This window comes from Crocuta crocuta, unplaced genomic scaffold, assembly GCF_008692635.1.
Source record: "Crocuta crocuta isolate KB4526 unplaced genomic scaffold, BGI_CrCroc_1.0 scaffold258, whole genome shotgun sequence".
Classification (NCBI taxonomy): domain Eukaryota; kingdom Metazoa; phylum Chordata; class Mammalia; order Carnivora; family Hyaenidae; genus Crocuta; species Crocuta crocuta.
Genome location: NW_027532842.1, coordinates 8,345,712 through 8,361,797, shown reverse-complemented (window position 1 = coordinate 8,361,797; position 16,086 = coordinate 8,345,712). Strand labels below are relative to the sequence as shown.

Below are 16,086 nucleotides of genomic sequence, written 5' to 3'. Positions count from 1 at the left end.
CTAAACAAAAGCTAGAACAAATCATATACATAATTTCCATTTATTAGACAACATAAATTAAGATGTTAGCACAGAAGCACATATATGAAGATATTTATTGTAGTACACAACTGTTCTCAGAGCAGTTTAGGAACTGTGATTTATTCTTTATGACACAGAATTAAAACATTGCTTTACAAACAATCAAGTTTACAACAGGCATTTGAAAACTGGTTATTCCACGTTTTTATTGATACGGGTCAAACCATTCTCATACCACGTTTCCACAACTCTGCCATCTATGCTGTAGGGCCTGGGCCTGGGCTCCATGTGCACAAGCCAAGGAATGCAACCATGAGCATGTTTCTGTCCACTTGTTCCATGTGCTGGGGCACAGGGTGGGGGTGTTAAAGTCTGTAAACACTTAAAGTGCTCTCCAGGGAATTGTGAATAGAGAACATTTGCTCCATGGGGTTTCTTTGGACTGTGTGTACCTTGTCAGAAGAGGTATACAGTGCTCTGCAGCAATTCTTCCTAGCATTCCTACACTGGCTAGTTGATCTGAAAACTGGTCTCGATCATCCTCTTGAAGTTCGCTTATTTCTTCTTCCTCGCGAGAGGCCACACCATTGGCAGTCTATTGTCAATGAAAGAAATAAAGAGTGAGGAGCTGCACTCCTTTGTTGAAGAAATCCCGCACGTCTGTTGCACCGTGACACAGCTTTAGCACTGCTCCCGAGGAGAGCTGGGCAGAGCCAACCCAGCGGTCCAGGCCCGCTATCTAACTGCGCTGACCGTGCTAGTTGTTCCAAAAGGGGGGGGAGGGGTACAGAAGACAAAGAAACAGAAGGTATCGCCCTACAGTGCATGTATGTAAACACAGCAAACTGCACTCACAAGCCACCTCCCACCCCAGAGAATTTAACTTCTGTCACTGAAAAGATTGGACGTCTTGAAGATTCACGATCCTTTATGTACAAGAAGTCATTTATATCACTCGGCCACTAGGAAGACCAGGCGGGTCACTGAACTGAAGAGTACCGGGGTAACTACAAGCAGCACCCCACCAGTATGAACTCACTTAGACAACAGGGTTACTTTTGGTCTCTAATGCTCTCAGCACATCTTCTCATGATGCTCCTCCTAAATTTCTAGGGTTACACAATATGTAATAGGATAAAAGGTGAAACAGAGCTGTGATGAAATACATTTGTACTGACGGTCCAGCTTGAAACTCACCAAATTCCTCGTGCCGTCTGGAGCAGCGAGGTGGCACTGGATATAGGAGTTGAAAACTTGAACTGCATGTTGGGTAAAAAAGCCTTTATGGAAATGTTTGTCATCTTGAACCAAAGTCAGCCAGGACTCCAGCAACTTGTCATACGCCTCCATGTACACCATGTCGTCTTTGTCAAGCTGAGAGAAAACAACACTCATAAAGCAAATGGCTACAGAAATAAGATGGGAATTATAACAAGAGTTACAGTTATACAGATAAATCATTTCCTGAGTTATTCCTTCAGCAAAGGTTCCCAGTTATTCCATAATCTAGCTGAGAGCATTCTAAAATTAATCAAACACTGCAGTAAAAATGTGTAGGCTTTTTATTATACCTTCTAAAATCTTCCTAACTTAATCTAGATAATTCTTAAGCAAACAAAAATTAATGTTTACCTTTTTAGAAAACTAGCTGTTCAGTTCTTTGTGAAACATGTATTTTTCAAATAAAAATCATATTAACATTTCTCTGTAGTCAAGAGAACTATTAGAATAAAAATACTAAATGTGTACTTACTATACACTTTTAAATGATTTTAGAAAAAGTGAAGAATGATGAAAATAGACTGGCCTCATCAGCATATTTAAGAATATGTAGAGAGAACTTCATAGGCGTTAAATCCTTATTAAATTACCTTAGGACATTCTTTTCATTTCACCCTTCATTCTTACGTAAATTTTCCACAAAAATGACTTAAAAATTTTTTAAAAATTAATATTTACTTATATTTGAGAGAGACAGACACACAAACACATGAGCAGGGGAGGGGCAGGGAGAGCTGGAGACAGAATCTGAAGCAGGCTCTAGGCTGTCAGCACAGAGCCCGACCCAGGACTTGAACTCATGAACCGTGAGATCAGGACCTGAACCAAAGTCCAACACTTAACCAACTGGGCTTCCCAGGCGCCCCTATATGGTGATATGCTTAGGAGTAAAATAGGGAGTCCTAATACAATTGTTACTTAACACCTGGAGGGCGTAGGTGATACAGGAGGAAAAAGGAGTAAATGCAAATACTGGAAAGGAAAGTAAAAAAAAAAAAAGACAATTATTTCCAGATGACGTTCAGAAAAAGAAATTCAAAGAAATTAAACTTAGAGGGGCGCCTGGGTGGCTTAGTCGGTTAAGCGTCCGACTTTCACTTAGGTCATGATCTCGCGGCTCGTGGGTTCAAGCCCCGTGTCGGGCTCTGTGCTGACAGCTCAGAGCCTGGAGCCTATTTCAGAGTCTGTATCTCCCTCTCTCTCTCACCCTCCCCTGCTACGCTGTCTCTCTCTCTCTCTCTCTCTTAGAAATAAATAAAAATATTAAAAAAAAAAGAAAGAAAGAAATTAAACTTAGAACTATTAGAATAGTTATTTGGTAAGGTGGTCAGATATAAAGAAAATAAACCCATTGTGACATTTCTTTTATACCAACAATAGTCATGTTAAAATTGGGAGAAAAGATCTCACTCCATAGGGAAAAAAACTGTAGGAACAAATTATAGGGCACTTCAAACAGAAATTTAAGAAGTCAAATTTACTGTTGAATCCAGTAAGCTTATAGCCTGCATCTCTCAATTGCGGTTTTTCTCTAATCTTCAGTTACCACTCTTATTTCTGTCTTTTGCAAGTTTTAAAAGATTACTTCATTTTAAATGCCACCAGAAATATTCTACGAAACAAAGAAGGTAATGAAAACATAAAATAATCTCAAATATAGTTTCAACTGCTATGCTCATTACCCTTCCTCTTTCCTCTGGAACACAGCCACTGCTAAAGCCTGATTCATTCATGGAAGAGCAGCTGTGAAGAATGGCCTAATGTACAACAAGACACCATTTGAAGGGTTAACTGAAGATGAAACTGACTTAAGAATGTCTATTTAACAGCAGAGTCACATGGTGACTTACATATAAGGATGTTTGGGATCGCCTGGGTGGCTCAGTCAGTTAAGCGTCCAACTCTTAATTTTGGCTCAGGTCATGATTTCGCGGTTCATGGGTTTGAGTCCCACATCTGGCACCAACTTATAGCAGGGAGTCTGTTTGGGGCTCTCTCGTGCTCTCTCTCTCTCTGCCCCTCCCCCACTCTCTAGGCACGTGTGTGCTCGCTCGCTCTCTCTCTCAAAAATAAACTTAAAAATGTTTGCTGCAGTGTTACTTAAATCCATGCCAATAAACTTATGAACCATTTCCCTAATCATGATTTTTAACACTAATCAATAACATGAAATAGTGGTCATAATAATATAAATAAAAAGTAATGATTTTGTTTTTATGTAACAAGTTGAACTTCTATGCCTTAACATTTGGAAAAAATACATTAAAATTTTGGAAAAAATACATTAAAACATTAATAGTAACAAGTTTCAGAAAGTGAAACTATAATTGATTTGGTTTAATTCTCATTACTTGCTTTCCCCCCAAAATTTTTAAAAGCAATTATTGAATATTAAATGTCCATAATGGGGAGGTGGTTTATAAACCTATGTGTGAGTAAAGAGATGCCAAGAAAGTGATAAGTAAAATAGGTTTTATGAAGAATTTTAATTTTATACTCTGTTTGAATTACTTTTACCAATTAGCATATTCCATTTTTACATTAAAATTGTATTCTGAAATGGTATTAGTTAACAAATTTAAAATTATAAATGTGAAGAAAGAAGTAGAAGTAAAAACTTTAAAATGGACACATTCCTAGAAAAAAATGTGACTTGGTATATGGACCAAGGAGAAAAAGAAAACTTGGATACTCCCACAACTACTCATTTAAAATTTTTAGTTGGTTTATGTAAAAGAAAACACCAGGCTCAGCAGAATTACAGGTGAGATCTACTAAATTAGAAGAAAACAAAACAATCAACATTATACAAACTAGTCCAGAGAAGAGAAAAACAGAAAGCACTGGAGAGTGATCGGTGGAGCTGTTATGATTCTGACAACAAACAAATCCAACTGTTCATAAAAGGCCATGATATGTGATCATCTAGTTCGATTCAACTCAGAAATGCAAGGGTAATTTTACTATTAGAAACAACTTAGTTCATTAACAGATTAAGCAGAAATGCATTTAATAATATTCAATACTCATTCCTGTTTTACAAAAGCCTATTAGCAATTCTGATAAAGGATAGCTCAAAAACCTAGAGCAAATATTATTCCTAATGATGAACCAGAAAAGATATCTTCTATAACCACTTGTATCTACACTGTACAAGAAGAAAAAGAAATGTATTATACTAGAAGAGAAAGAAATACAAATTGTGAAGTCTGAAAAGCAAAATTTTCATTATTCACAGATGATACAATTGTCCAGAGAAGACTGAAAAGACGAATTATTAGAACCAGTAAGAATTTAGAAAGGTCAGTAGATAGATATCAGATCAATATATAAACACCAACTCTATTTCTCTATGCCAGCAGCAATCAGAAAAATGAGTTTTAAAAAAGATACTATTCACAACAGTAATAAAAATATAAGGTACTAAAAAAGCTTTTATTTTACTTTAAGACAGTGAATTATATTTAAATCAGTATAGAGATACCACATTTATGGATAGAATATAAGAGAGATATCCATTCTTCACTAAAGATTCCCCATAATCCTTACCACAATCCAACTTGAGAAATCCACAAATTTTATATGGAAGAATAAAAAGTCAAATACATCCAAGACTCTTCTGAAGAACTGGCAGGCAGTGGGGGTGTGGGTGGAGGTATGTCCTATCACATGTGTAGATATCCCCTTAGGTGCATAAATAGAAAACTGACCAATGGAAGTGATTAGAGAGCTCAGGAAACATCCACTCTTATGTGAAAACTGGACATGTGACAGCAGTAGTTGTGTACCTTTGAGATATGAAGGGCTGTTAAATAAATGTTGCTGGCAGCAAAAGAAACCAGCAACAAAGTGAAAAGACCTCACCTTACACCTGTTAGAATGGCCATCATAAAAAGGGCAAGAGATAATAAATGATGGCATGGGGGTGGGGCACCTGAGTGGCTCAGGTGGCTGAACGTTCAACTACTCTTGGTTTTGGCTCAGGTCGTGATCTCACAGTTCGTGGGATCAAGCCCCACCTCAAGCTCCACGCTGACCGCAGAGAGCCTGCTTGGGATTCTCTCTCTCTCTGCCTCTCCCACACACACTCTCTCTCTCAAAATAGATGGATAAGCTCTCTTTAAAAAAGATTTAAAAATTAATAAATGATATAAATAATGACATGGATTAGGAGAAAAGGGAACTTTTATGCACTGCTGGTGGGATCATAAATTGATACAGCCACTATGGAAAACAGTATACAGAATCCTCAAAAAATTAACAGAATTACCATATGATCCAGCAATTCTACTTCTGGGAATATATCCAAAGGAAATACAAACTCAAAATGATAATCTGCAACTCCATGTTAATAGCACCATTATTTACAACAGACAAGACATGGAAACAACCTAAGTGTCCATCGACAGATGAATAAAGAAATTATGGTATAGATACACAATGGAATATTTTCCAGCCACCTAAAAAAAATGAGGAAAATCTGTCATTTGTGACAACATGGATGGACCTTGAAGGTATTATGCCAAGTAAAATAAGTCAGAGAAAGATGAATACTACAATGATCTCACTTAAATGTAGAACACAAAAAACACAAAACAAAAAATAACAAAACCCCACCAAACTCAGAAAAATACATCAGATTTGTGGTTAGCAGATGTGGGGAGGCGCTGAGGTGGGATAGGGGAGGGTGTGAATGGTTAGAGGAAGGTACTCAAAAGGTACAAACTTTCAGTTATAAGATAAATAAGTACTGCAGAGGTTATGTACAACATGATGACTACAGTTAACATTGCTGTGTGATATACAGGAAAGTTATTTGAGTAGATCCTAAGAGTTCTCATCACAAGGAGAAAATTGTCTTTTTATTGTACCTATATGAGATGATGGGTATTAACTAATAAACCTATTGTGGCAATCATTTCACAGATGTGTAAATCAAACCATCATGCTCTACACTTTAAACTTACAGGGGAATGTATGTCAATTATTTCTCAATAAAACTGGGGCAAATCTGTTATCCATGAGAAAAAAAAGGAACCTGGATCCCTATTTGATACCATATTAAAAATTAACTTCTAAGATGGTAAAGTCATGAAAGGCAAACTTTTAAAACATTTAGAAGAAAACAAAGGAAGGGTAGGTGTCTGAAACAAGGAACTAATGAGGCAAATCATTCTGTTAAGTAATCTCTACGCCCATGGAGCTCAAACTTACTACCCTGAGGTCAAGAGCCACACACTCTACTGACTGAGCCAGCCAGACACCCCTAATAAGACAAATGTCAGTAAGTCCAATTACACTAAGATGAAGAACATTTGTTCCTCAAAAGATACCATAATGTCTAAATACAATATGGTGTCCAGGATTAGATCCTAGAACAGAAAAATGACAGGAAGAAAACTGATGAAATCCAAATAAAGCCTGTAAGTTTAGTTAATAACAATGCATCCAATGTTAATTTCTTAGTTTTGACAAATGTACCACGATAATATAACATGATAATGATAGAGGAAACTACATAAAAAGAACTGTCTTAGCAATTTTTTGTAAATCTAAAATTATTCCAAGTTAGTAATAAGAAAAAAGATACCATAAAGGGAAAAGAAGAGCCACAAAACCAGGAAGATAGATCTGCAACAAGTAACTGAGAAAATAATTAGTGTACAGAATATATAAAAAATTTCCACAAAGAAGTAAGAAAGGGGTGCCTGGGTAGCTCAGTCGGTTAAGCATCTGACTTCGGCTCAGGTCATAGTCTCACACTTTGTAAGTTTGAGCCTCACATCAGGCTCTGTGCTGACAGTTCAGAGTCTGGAGCCTGCTTTAGATTCCGTGTTTCTCTTTCTCTCTTAAAAATAAACATTAAAAACAAACAAACAAACAAACAAAAGCAGTAAAAAAAAAAAAAAGAGAGAAACAACCTGATAGGGAAATGGGCAATGGACTGAACAAGCATTTCATAAGACTAACCATGGAAAAGATCTATATATTTCAATGTTAGATGTTCAACATTATCAGCACCTGGGAAAGCAAATTAAGACCATATCATATACTACTTACAAGTTTGGCAAAACTATGATGGTGAAGACAATGGATCAATGAGAACTCACACACACCACTGCTGAACATGCAGTTGGTCCCATCAGTTCAGCAATCAATTTGAAACTGTCTTGTAAGAGTGAACATTTATAAATCCTAGCATCCAAAAATTCCACTTCTAGGCTTAGACCCTAGAAAAACTCTCACAAAACCGGCACCCTCCTACACTGTTGGTGGGAATGTAAACTGGTGCAGCCCCTCTGGAAAACAGTGTGGAAGTTCCTCAAAAAATGAACAATAGAACTCCCCTATGACCCAGCAACAGCACTGCTAGGAATTGACTCAAGGGATCCAGGAGTGCTGATGCATAGGGGCACATGGACCCCAATGTTCATAGCAGCACTCTCTACAATAGCCAAAACATGGAAAGAGCCTAAGTGGATCAAGAAGATGTGGTTTATCTCNAGATGGGCATGGAGGAGGGCACTTGTGGGGATGAGCACTGGGTGTTATATGGAAACCAACTTGACAATAAACTATTTGTAAAAAAAAAAAAAGAAGAAGAAAAACTCTCACGAATACATACTAGGAAAACATGTGGAAGAATGTTTACTGCAATGCTGTTTGTAATGGTAAAAAAGGAAACTCAAAAGTTCACTCACAGCAGAATGGAGAAAAACTGTTGTAACATTCACACAATGATACATCTTATACATAGAAATGAGCAAAAATCTTTTTAAAAAATTTTTTAATATTTATCTATTTTTAAGAGAGAGACAGAGCGTGAGTGGGGAAGGAGCAGAGAGGGTGCGGGGAAACACAGAATCCCAAGCAGACTCCAGCCTCTGAGATGTCAGCACAGAGCCCAACCTGGGGCTCGAACCCATAAACAGCAAGACCATGACTTAAGCCGAAGCTGGACACACAACCGATAAGCCACCCAGGCGCCCCCCAAAATTTTAAAGCAAGAGAATGACAACATTGAGAACAGTGGACGCTTCTCTTGCAGGGGTGGAAGAAGGGAGCAGCTGGGGTCACGGGATTAGCCTGAGTGTGGTGGCACCATCAATGCGGTCCTGGTAACGTTCTTGGGATGGGTCATGGGTTCACTCATGATGATTTCATAATGTTTCAGAACATCATGTCTTAGTTTTTGTCTGTATCAAATATGACATAATAAAATTATCTACAGTGGTTTGAAGACTAAAAAAAAGATTTAGGAAATGAACAAAGACAGCTACGATGGCCATGCAGAGTGCTCAATGTGTTATTAGCAGCAGGAAAAAAGGGTAGTTTTACGCCTTCAACAAAAATATGCTGAATGCTGAGAGCCCAGCATTGGAATACAGAGATGAATAAAATAGTTTCTTCCCAAAGAAACATCTGTGGCCTGTTTATATACTTAACAAAGCACGTGCTTTGCAGACATCATTTGTTAAGTCTTAACAGTTTATCTTGCCAAAATAAACAGACTGGTAACACATCTTAAGAGGAACTTATGGAACAGCATCCTCTGACCTCTAGGATCTCAAAAGGAAGAAGTGGGACATTTTCTAAAAACTATCTTAGTTGTTCTTTAGTACATACATAATGCATGTTATCATAGTATAATTATTCATACGTAAAAAGTAAAAATAAAATGTGAAAGCCACCTTTTAAGCCTTTTTATTATTGAAAGAGCAATAATCCCTCCTATAAACCCAGAAGATCACAGACTGGTAAGAGCCCCTATTCACTGGATGGTGATTTAAAATAAGAACTAAAAACTTCTAGAGCCTTCTGGTTCCTTTTGGACATCAATACAAGTAGCTCATCAGGCAAAGTGTGAGAAATTTGGTTGATGACAATTGGCAACTAAACCTTTCAGTCTAATCACGGAGAGCGGAACCCTAACCGAGGGCTTCTTCATGCATGATGCCTTGGCCCTGCTCCACGGCACTCTGGCCAGCACCCAGCAGCCAAGCCAGAGCACGTGCACAGCGATGACGAAGGAGCCCAAGCTAGACACCGTGTGCTCATGGCCTAAGCATCGTCAGGCCCGCTGCCAGAACGGCTTTGGAAAGGGGCTTAGAGCTTATGAGACTACTTGACCCCACTTTACTCTAGTTGGGACTGGAGGGTGGAGAAGGGAATCAAACTATGATAACAGCACTTACATTTCAACGCCCATTATTTAACTGAGAAGTGTATAGAGGAGTGAATCCGCAGCCCTTCAGCCACAGAAAAACATCTGCTTTTGTGTCTGGTAACTATGTGAATATAAAAAAACAGTGGTTACGTTTATTTATGAAAATGTTACCAAATGAGGCTTTCTAAAAATATATGTGAACCTGCTCCCCCTTTTTGACACTGAGTTTCAGAAATTAAAGTCTAACATGATTATTTGATTCCAACTATATGACGTGCTGGAAAAGGCAAAACTTTGGAGACAGGAAAAGATCCGTGGTTTCTAGGGACGGGGAAGGAGGGATGAACAGGTGGAGCACGAGGGACTTTTAGGGCCACGAGACCATTCTGCATGATTCTGTCATAGTGAATACATGTTGTTACACATTTCTCAAAACCCACAAACACGTAACAGCAGGAGGGAGCTCTAAATTATGGACTTTGGGGGGTAAGGATGTGTCAGTCCTGGTTCATCAGCTGTAACGAATGTTTCCCACAGAGGTGGGGGGTTGTGTGCATTTGTAGGGGCGGGGGAATGGTGTGCATTTGTAGGGGTGGGGTGTGGGAATTCCGTATTTTCGTTCAATTTTGCTGTGAATCTAAAACTGTCCTAAAAAATAATGTAAGTGTGTATACCTAATACGAGGTATTATAAACATACATAAGATAAATCTTGTATTGAAAATACATCTCAAGCTACAGTGGTTCTAAATTTTACTGTTACGTTGACTGCAACCAAGTCCAAACCTACTCCTAACTACAGCAGGGCTATGGTCACTACTGGGCAGCTGGTATGACCCATCCCACTATACTAGACCTTTTTTCTACAAACAACAAATAACAAACATGAGAACTCCAAATCTTTTCCATGAAATTGAAAAGCTCTTTCTTTGATCATCAGTATTTTCTTCATATGTAAACATAATTACATGAGTTAATAAAAAAAGCAGCATATGATTCAGACATTAAAGATCCAGTAAGATGGGTATGGACAATTCACTCTCACACAGAAAATTCCATTTCTAAGGAATAATCTTTAAGAAGTTCCTTAGCGTTCTATAACTCTGCATTCCATATTTCCAGCCTGAGGCTGCTGCTACTGTAATTACTCTTTCAAGGACTTGGGAGTGAAAACAAATTCAACAATCCAAGATTAAAAGTGGCCAGGAAAAAAGTGCCAGCAACACTGACCAGGAAGCTCACTAGCAGTGTTTGTGTGCAAACATGATGGAAAAAAAAAGAAAAACCATTTTGCAGAAATAACTAATGTGACAAAACTGTGTCTTCAATGAAAGAAAGGGGCAAGAAAACTCCAGATAAATGTAAAGGTTAAAAAAGGGTCCTATCGGGGCGCCTGGGTGGCTCAGTCGGCTAAGCGTCCGACTTCGGCTCAGGTCATGATCTCACAATTCGTGGGTTCAAGCCCCGCGTCGGGCTCTGTGCTGACAGCTCAGAGCCTGGAGCCTGTTTCAGATTCTGTGTCTTCCTCTCTCTGTGCCCCTCCCCTGCTCACGCTGTCTCTCTCTCTCTCAGAAATAAATGTTAAAAAAATTTTTAAGGAAAAAAAGGGTCCTATTAATGTACCATTTTTTAATCTGGATGGTTGGTATACAGTTGTTCATTATTCTTTACAACTTTTGTACACATATGAATGTTTTTATTTTATATGAATGAAATATTTCACAGTAAGTTTAAAATATACAGGCATTGGTACATTGTTGGCACAGGCAAGTTCAGTGACAGATCAAATAATATATGGAGTGTACAGTGTAAAACATTAATAAGAAAAAACAAACAAAAGATGAAAGACTGAAAGAACTGTATTAGTTTATGCTGTTATTCATCTGCTCTAAGTAGATTCTTTTCCTGGGGTCGTATTATTTAAGGCAATATTGAAAAGAATTATAGAAATGTCACAAATGAAACTTCACGAACTCTATTAAAAATTAGGAATTCTTTGAATGTTAAATGTAAAAGGAATTAATTCAGTCTGGTTTTTTTCCTAGCCAGTCGTGAAGGCACAGAATTAATTTAACTTCAGAACACCTATGCGGCTGACAGTACTCCTGGCTTCCAGCGTCCCTCAAGAGAAACTGATTTGGTGGACAAGAACTGCAGCTGTTAGAAGGACCCTATAGATAGATCACTTAAAAAAAATCTGCCCCCACAAAACCACCAAGAGTCCAAGCTGCAATTTTCTACGGCTCCACCACTGATGAACCTACCAGAGGCTGCACTTAAGACTTCCTACTGACAAAAGAAACCAAGAAACTGGAGTGTAGAGTTCAAGTCAGAGTTCAATTTCACTAAATTGATTCAAATGATGTACTAGTATTATAAATATCTGATGAAACAACTGATGTGATATGAACAATTACTGCGTTAGAATTTTGATTTTTAAGGCAATTATCCATCTCTATAGTCATTCTCACGTCTTCAGTCCAGCAACAGACAGTGACTTGATTTCTGGGGTGCAATGAAAAAATTCTTGGCCTCAGAAAGCCTCAAGTAAGAATAGGAAATTTTAACAGCCAACAGAACAATGTGGCTGAAGACTGGAATCACTCTTTCTGAGCACAGACTTTTAGTTTGCTTGCCAGTCAAGTAGCTGTCATAAATAACAGTCCTCACACAGGCTAAAGCCACCCAGCAAGGACATACTTCATGAAATGCACATTAGTATCAAGAATTTCTCCTTCCACGTATATATGTTTTTTCTTGCTAGAGCCACATAATCACCACCAGAGACACAGATTTCAAAAAAAGGAGACAATCTATATATATTCCTAAATAAGTATAGCTCTGAAAAAATATTCTCACAATAAGACGAAAGTGTATATGCAGACTCTGTTTCCTATTGTGGGAAAAAACCCCTTCACTTTAGAGAAAAGTAAACAATACACAAAATTAAAAGTATGAAGAAGAGTAATATTAAAACTATTGGCTTGCACAAAACAACAAAACTCAAAAACTCGTCTTACTTGGGAAGATCAGTGCTCACAATACAGGTTCTGAGTAATAATAAATGCTATTATTGTAAAGGCTCATTTTTATCGCTACTCTCCCACATTTTATTGTGCATACTGTACAGGCACTCTCTACTGTTGACCTACCCTATAGAACATTAGAAGAAATTATTATCCTACCTAAGATCAACATGGCCAAAAAAGGTTAAGCAGTACTGTCTCCTTCCAAAGTTCATGATCTTTCTTTCCGAATCACTGACTCTCAAAGCAGTTCTTTTTCGTCTCTATTTTTCTGGTTTTACTTAAAAGATCATTTACTATGTATTTTTCCATCTGAAGTCACCAACTGTGTATTCGGTACCAGTACGACAATCACTGGGCACCCAAGGAAACAAAGATGATGGGGCCTGTGTCCCAGAACTTCCACTCTGGTCTGGCGAGATCTGGCCGTGTACTTTGGTACTGGCTGCGCATTCCCCAGCCGCCCCTCCCCCAGCACACACAAGACAGAATGAAAACCGCAGGAGGCTGAGATGACATTTAGGAGGATTTGTCCAGTCTCCTGGGAGCTGGGCCCCTGGTGCAGGGGCCTCCCTTTTAGCCCTGGGCTTCACCAAACCTCGCCCACCTGGCTACTCGGAGCAATACAAAGCTTTAGACAAATCTTTCCCCGTTGCCTTTTCAAGGACATAACCAATTCTTTTGAAACCATTTTTAAATGTCAGAGCAGAGCAATGAAAAGAAGTTAATAAAACAAAGGAAAAGAACACTTTTCTTCAGTGAAACCTGTTAGGTATATGTAACCACAGCGCACCTTCTTGTGAAACACGCACAATACACATCTATTCTGAAAGAGAACCCAGACCTGCTGCTTTCTAAAATGTCTCGGCCGGCCGTGACAGAATATTGGTTTTCCAAGCTGCCAGTCCCTGGTAGAAATAAATCTACACTTAAAATCTGCAAAACAAGAATGTTATCTATCTTCTGGGAATTCTTCTATAAAATGTTCAGAAACCTCCTTATTAATCCACAAACAGAAGCTAAAATATAGCTATGTTGCTAAATACGTGATCAACATACTGTTCGATCTGCCGGGTTTGGAAGAGACAACAAACCAAGGACAGAAAAGCACAATGAGACCATGTTAAATGAAACCTGATTTGATTCAGAATTTGTGACAACTGGAGAGGGTTTTGAATAAAGCGTAAATATTTAAAACTGACCTAGATTTCCATGCTTTGAACATAATTTTCCCCGAGAAATTCAAATCTGACGTGCGATGCCTTTCAACTTCTATTCCTTTACTACCTACATTTTTTTCCAACACACGAATATCTGCCTGACCTGGTTCCTTTCCTCAGCAAACCACCGAAGTGTCCAACTACGTAAATCACTCCCGAGTTCTCTATCTTCTGAACACCTTAAAGGGATACGAAAACGCACACAGACGTTGCCACACCCCCACAAGACACAGGATTTAACATGAAATTCTAACAGATATTGACAAATATTCTTTTTACTCTTACAGTCTTCGAAAAAAATTCACATACTGGTTCATAAAAAGAAAAATTAGTTTCAACAATTTAAGAACCACTATGGAGGAAAAAAATCAATTATTTCCCATGAGTAATGTAGTTATTCACCGTTAACTGTTACAAACACAGCTGTGTTGTCAAGGAGTTTTAGTACATGTTTCCTAAATTAAGTTTTATATCTGGAAAATATACATTTGAAAACTTGTACCAAAAACATCTTTAGTACTGTTACTGGTCTTAATTTAATGAAAATTAAGTTCTACCAAGATACACTATTAAACCAAAAAAATTAAAAGACCACAGCCTAATCAAAACCAGCATGGTTACAATTATATAAACCAAATTATACCTACATAGTTTCCAGATAAGTCCAAAATCTTTAAATTCTCAAAAATATAAAATTATAATCACAACCACATGATAGCAGCGTCCTTGAAAGCTTTCACTGTTAAAATGGGATTTCAACATAATCCTTAATACAAACATTTCATTCCAGTTCCTATACTCAGATACTAAATTATCTCAAAGTTAAAATCTTGACACCAAGAAATTTAATATACAAAAGTGATTTTAATCCACAAAAATTTTAAAGTGAGATTTCTAAACACAGATTACCAAATATTTTTCACATATAAACAAAAATGCAATTTTAACAGTAGCTAACATTTGCTTAATTACTTTTCATGAGAAACGTGGCAGAGGCATCGCAAATTTCCTTGTAAAAAACAGATACGATTTATTTTAGAATAGTCACTCACCACTTCTTCCAGTGCAGCACTTCGCCCAAAAGAACAAGTGAGGTGTGTGAGGCAGTTAACAAAGGACGAGAAAAGTTCATTTGGAATGGCAGTTAAAACATTTCGAGGGAACACAGTTATCAGGTTGCTGATAATGCTGGAGATCCCCACAGCTTCAGAATCTTCTATTTCAATTCTAGAAATCGAGTAATGAGTATTACTAAGTGGTCGAAGAAAAGTCCCAAGAACTCATTCCCAAACATGCAGATATTATCACCTATTCGCTTTTGAAGGCATGTCTCTGGGTATTAATTTCAAATTCCCATATAACTACACTTTAAAATATAAACAGGGAAGATCACCAGTTTCTTTTTCTCCTCTACTGTTAAACAAAGAAAAAACTGAAAGCTCTTTTTCTAGTTACAAAGGGCAAGTATACCTACCCATTGATAGTATTCAGTAATCCCTCAATGAAGTGTGCTAGATAATCAACTTGTGAGCCTTCATCGGGGAAGATGGGTCCATGAAGAGAAGCTAACTGGGCAAGGCACTGAAGAGAATCTTGTGCCATATCTGAATCTTCTCTGATTTTTCGATGTACCTGTTAGAAAGAATTACTAATCCATAAAAATAAATTCTTCTTTTGTAAGGGTCACGTGTCTATCATGCCGAATGAGGTAAGAGAAAAATTCTCTGTAGCAGTTATTTCTAGAAAATTAATTCCTGAACTTCACTAAATTTGAAAATTGTCCCTCAGTCCACTTTGCATTACAGGCCATGATTTTTTAAACATATCAAGTAATTCTTAACTGAGGGCTACCTACATTTTGAAAATTGAACTGTCTCCAGGATGTTATGACAAAGAGAGAGACAGATGCCAGCCAGTCAGACATACTGCTTCTTCTAAAAACAGCAACGACGACAGTCATCTGTATTATGCTAACTATGCCTCGCTACAGCTTCTTGCTAAAGTTAGCAGACAAGTTCAATCAAGAGTATATAGATGCTGCTTTAGTAGAAGTAAACAGTTGTACGCTTAGAAAATCAATTTACCTTTCAATCCCCAGATACTCATTCAACTAGTACATAAGCACATTCTTTCATTAACTCTGAGATTGCCCACAATTTGTCTGAATCACATTCTATCCTATACACACTGCTATTAACAAGGGCTAAATTTTTTAAAATTTTGTTTAAATTATATATAAGTCCACTTTAAACCTCATCTAGGTTTTATATCAATGATGCAGCACTAATGTGAAACACCTGGTACACAGTATTCTGTATAAAGGAAATGAATTACTGCTCCCTAATTTTACAGTGTTACTAATATTCTCAGAT

General features: G+C 37.6%; 1 protein-coding gene across 3 annotated transcripts in view; it reads right to left on the bottom strand.

The window, feature by feature from the left end:
* XPO4 (exportin 4) overlaps window positions 1-16,086 on the bottom strand; it is a 123,629-nt gene that overhangs the window by 24,184 nt on the left and 83,359 nt on the right. For all 3 annotated transcript variants that reach the window (XM_077745347.1, XM_077745346.1, XM_077745348.1), the window contains 4 exons: window positions 15,189-15,346; window positions 14,767-14,941; window positions 1,219-1,395; window positions 474-616 (listed from right to left, as the gene is read on the bottom strand). In XM_077745347.1, coding sequence (XP_077601473.1) covers window positions 474-616; window positions 1,219-1,395; window positions 14,767-14,941; window positions 15,189-15,346 — 653 coding nt within the window. The remainder of the gene's footprint in view (window positions 1-473; window positions 617-1,218; window positions 1,396-14,766; window positions 14,942-15,188; window positions 15,347-16,086) is intronic.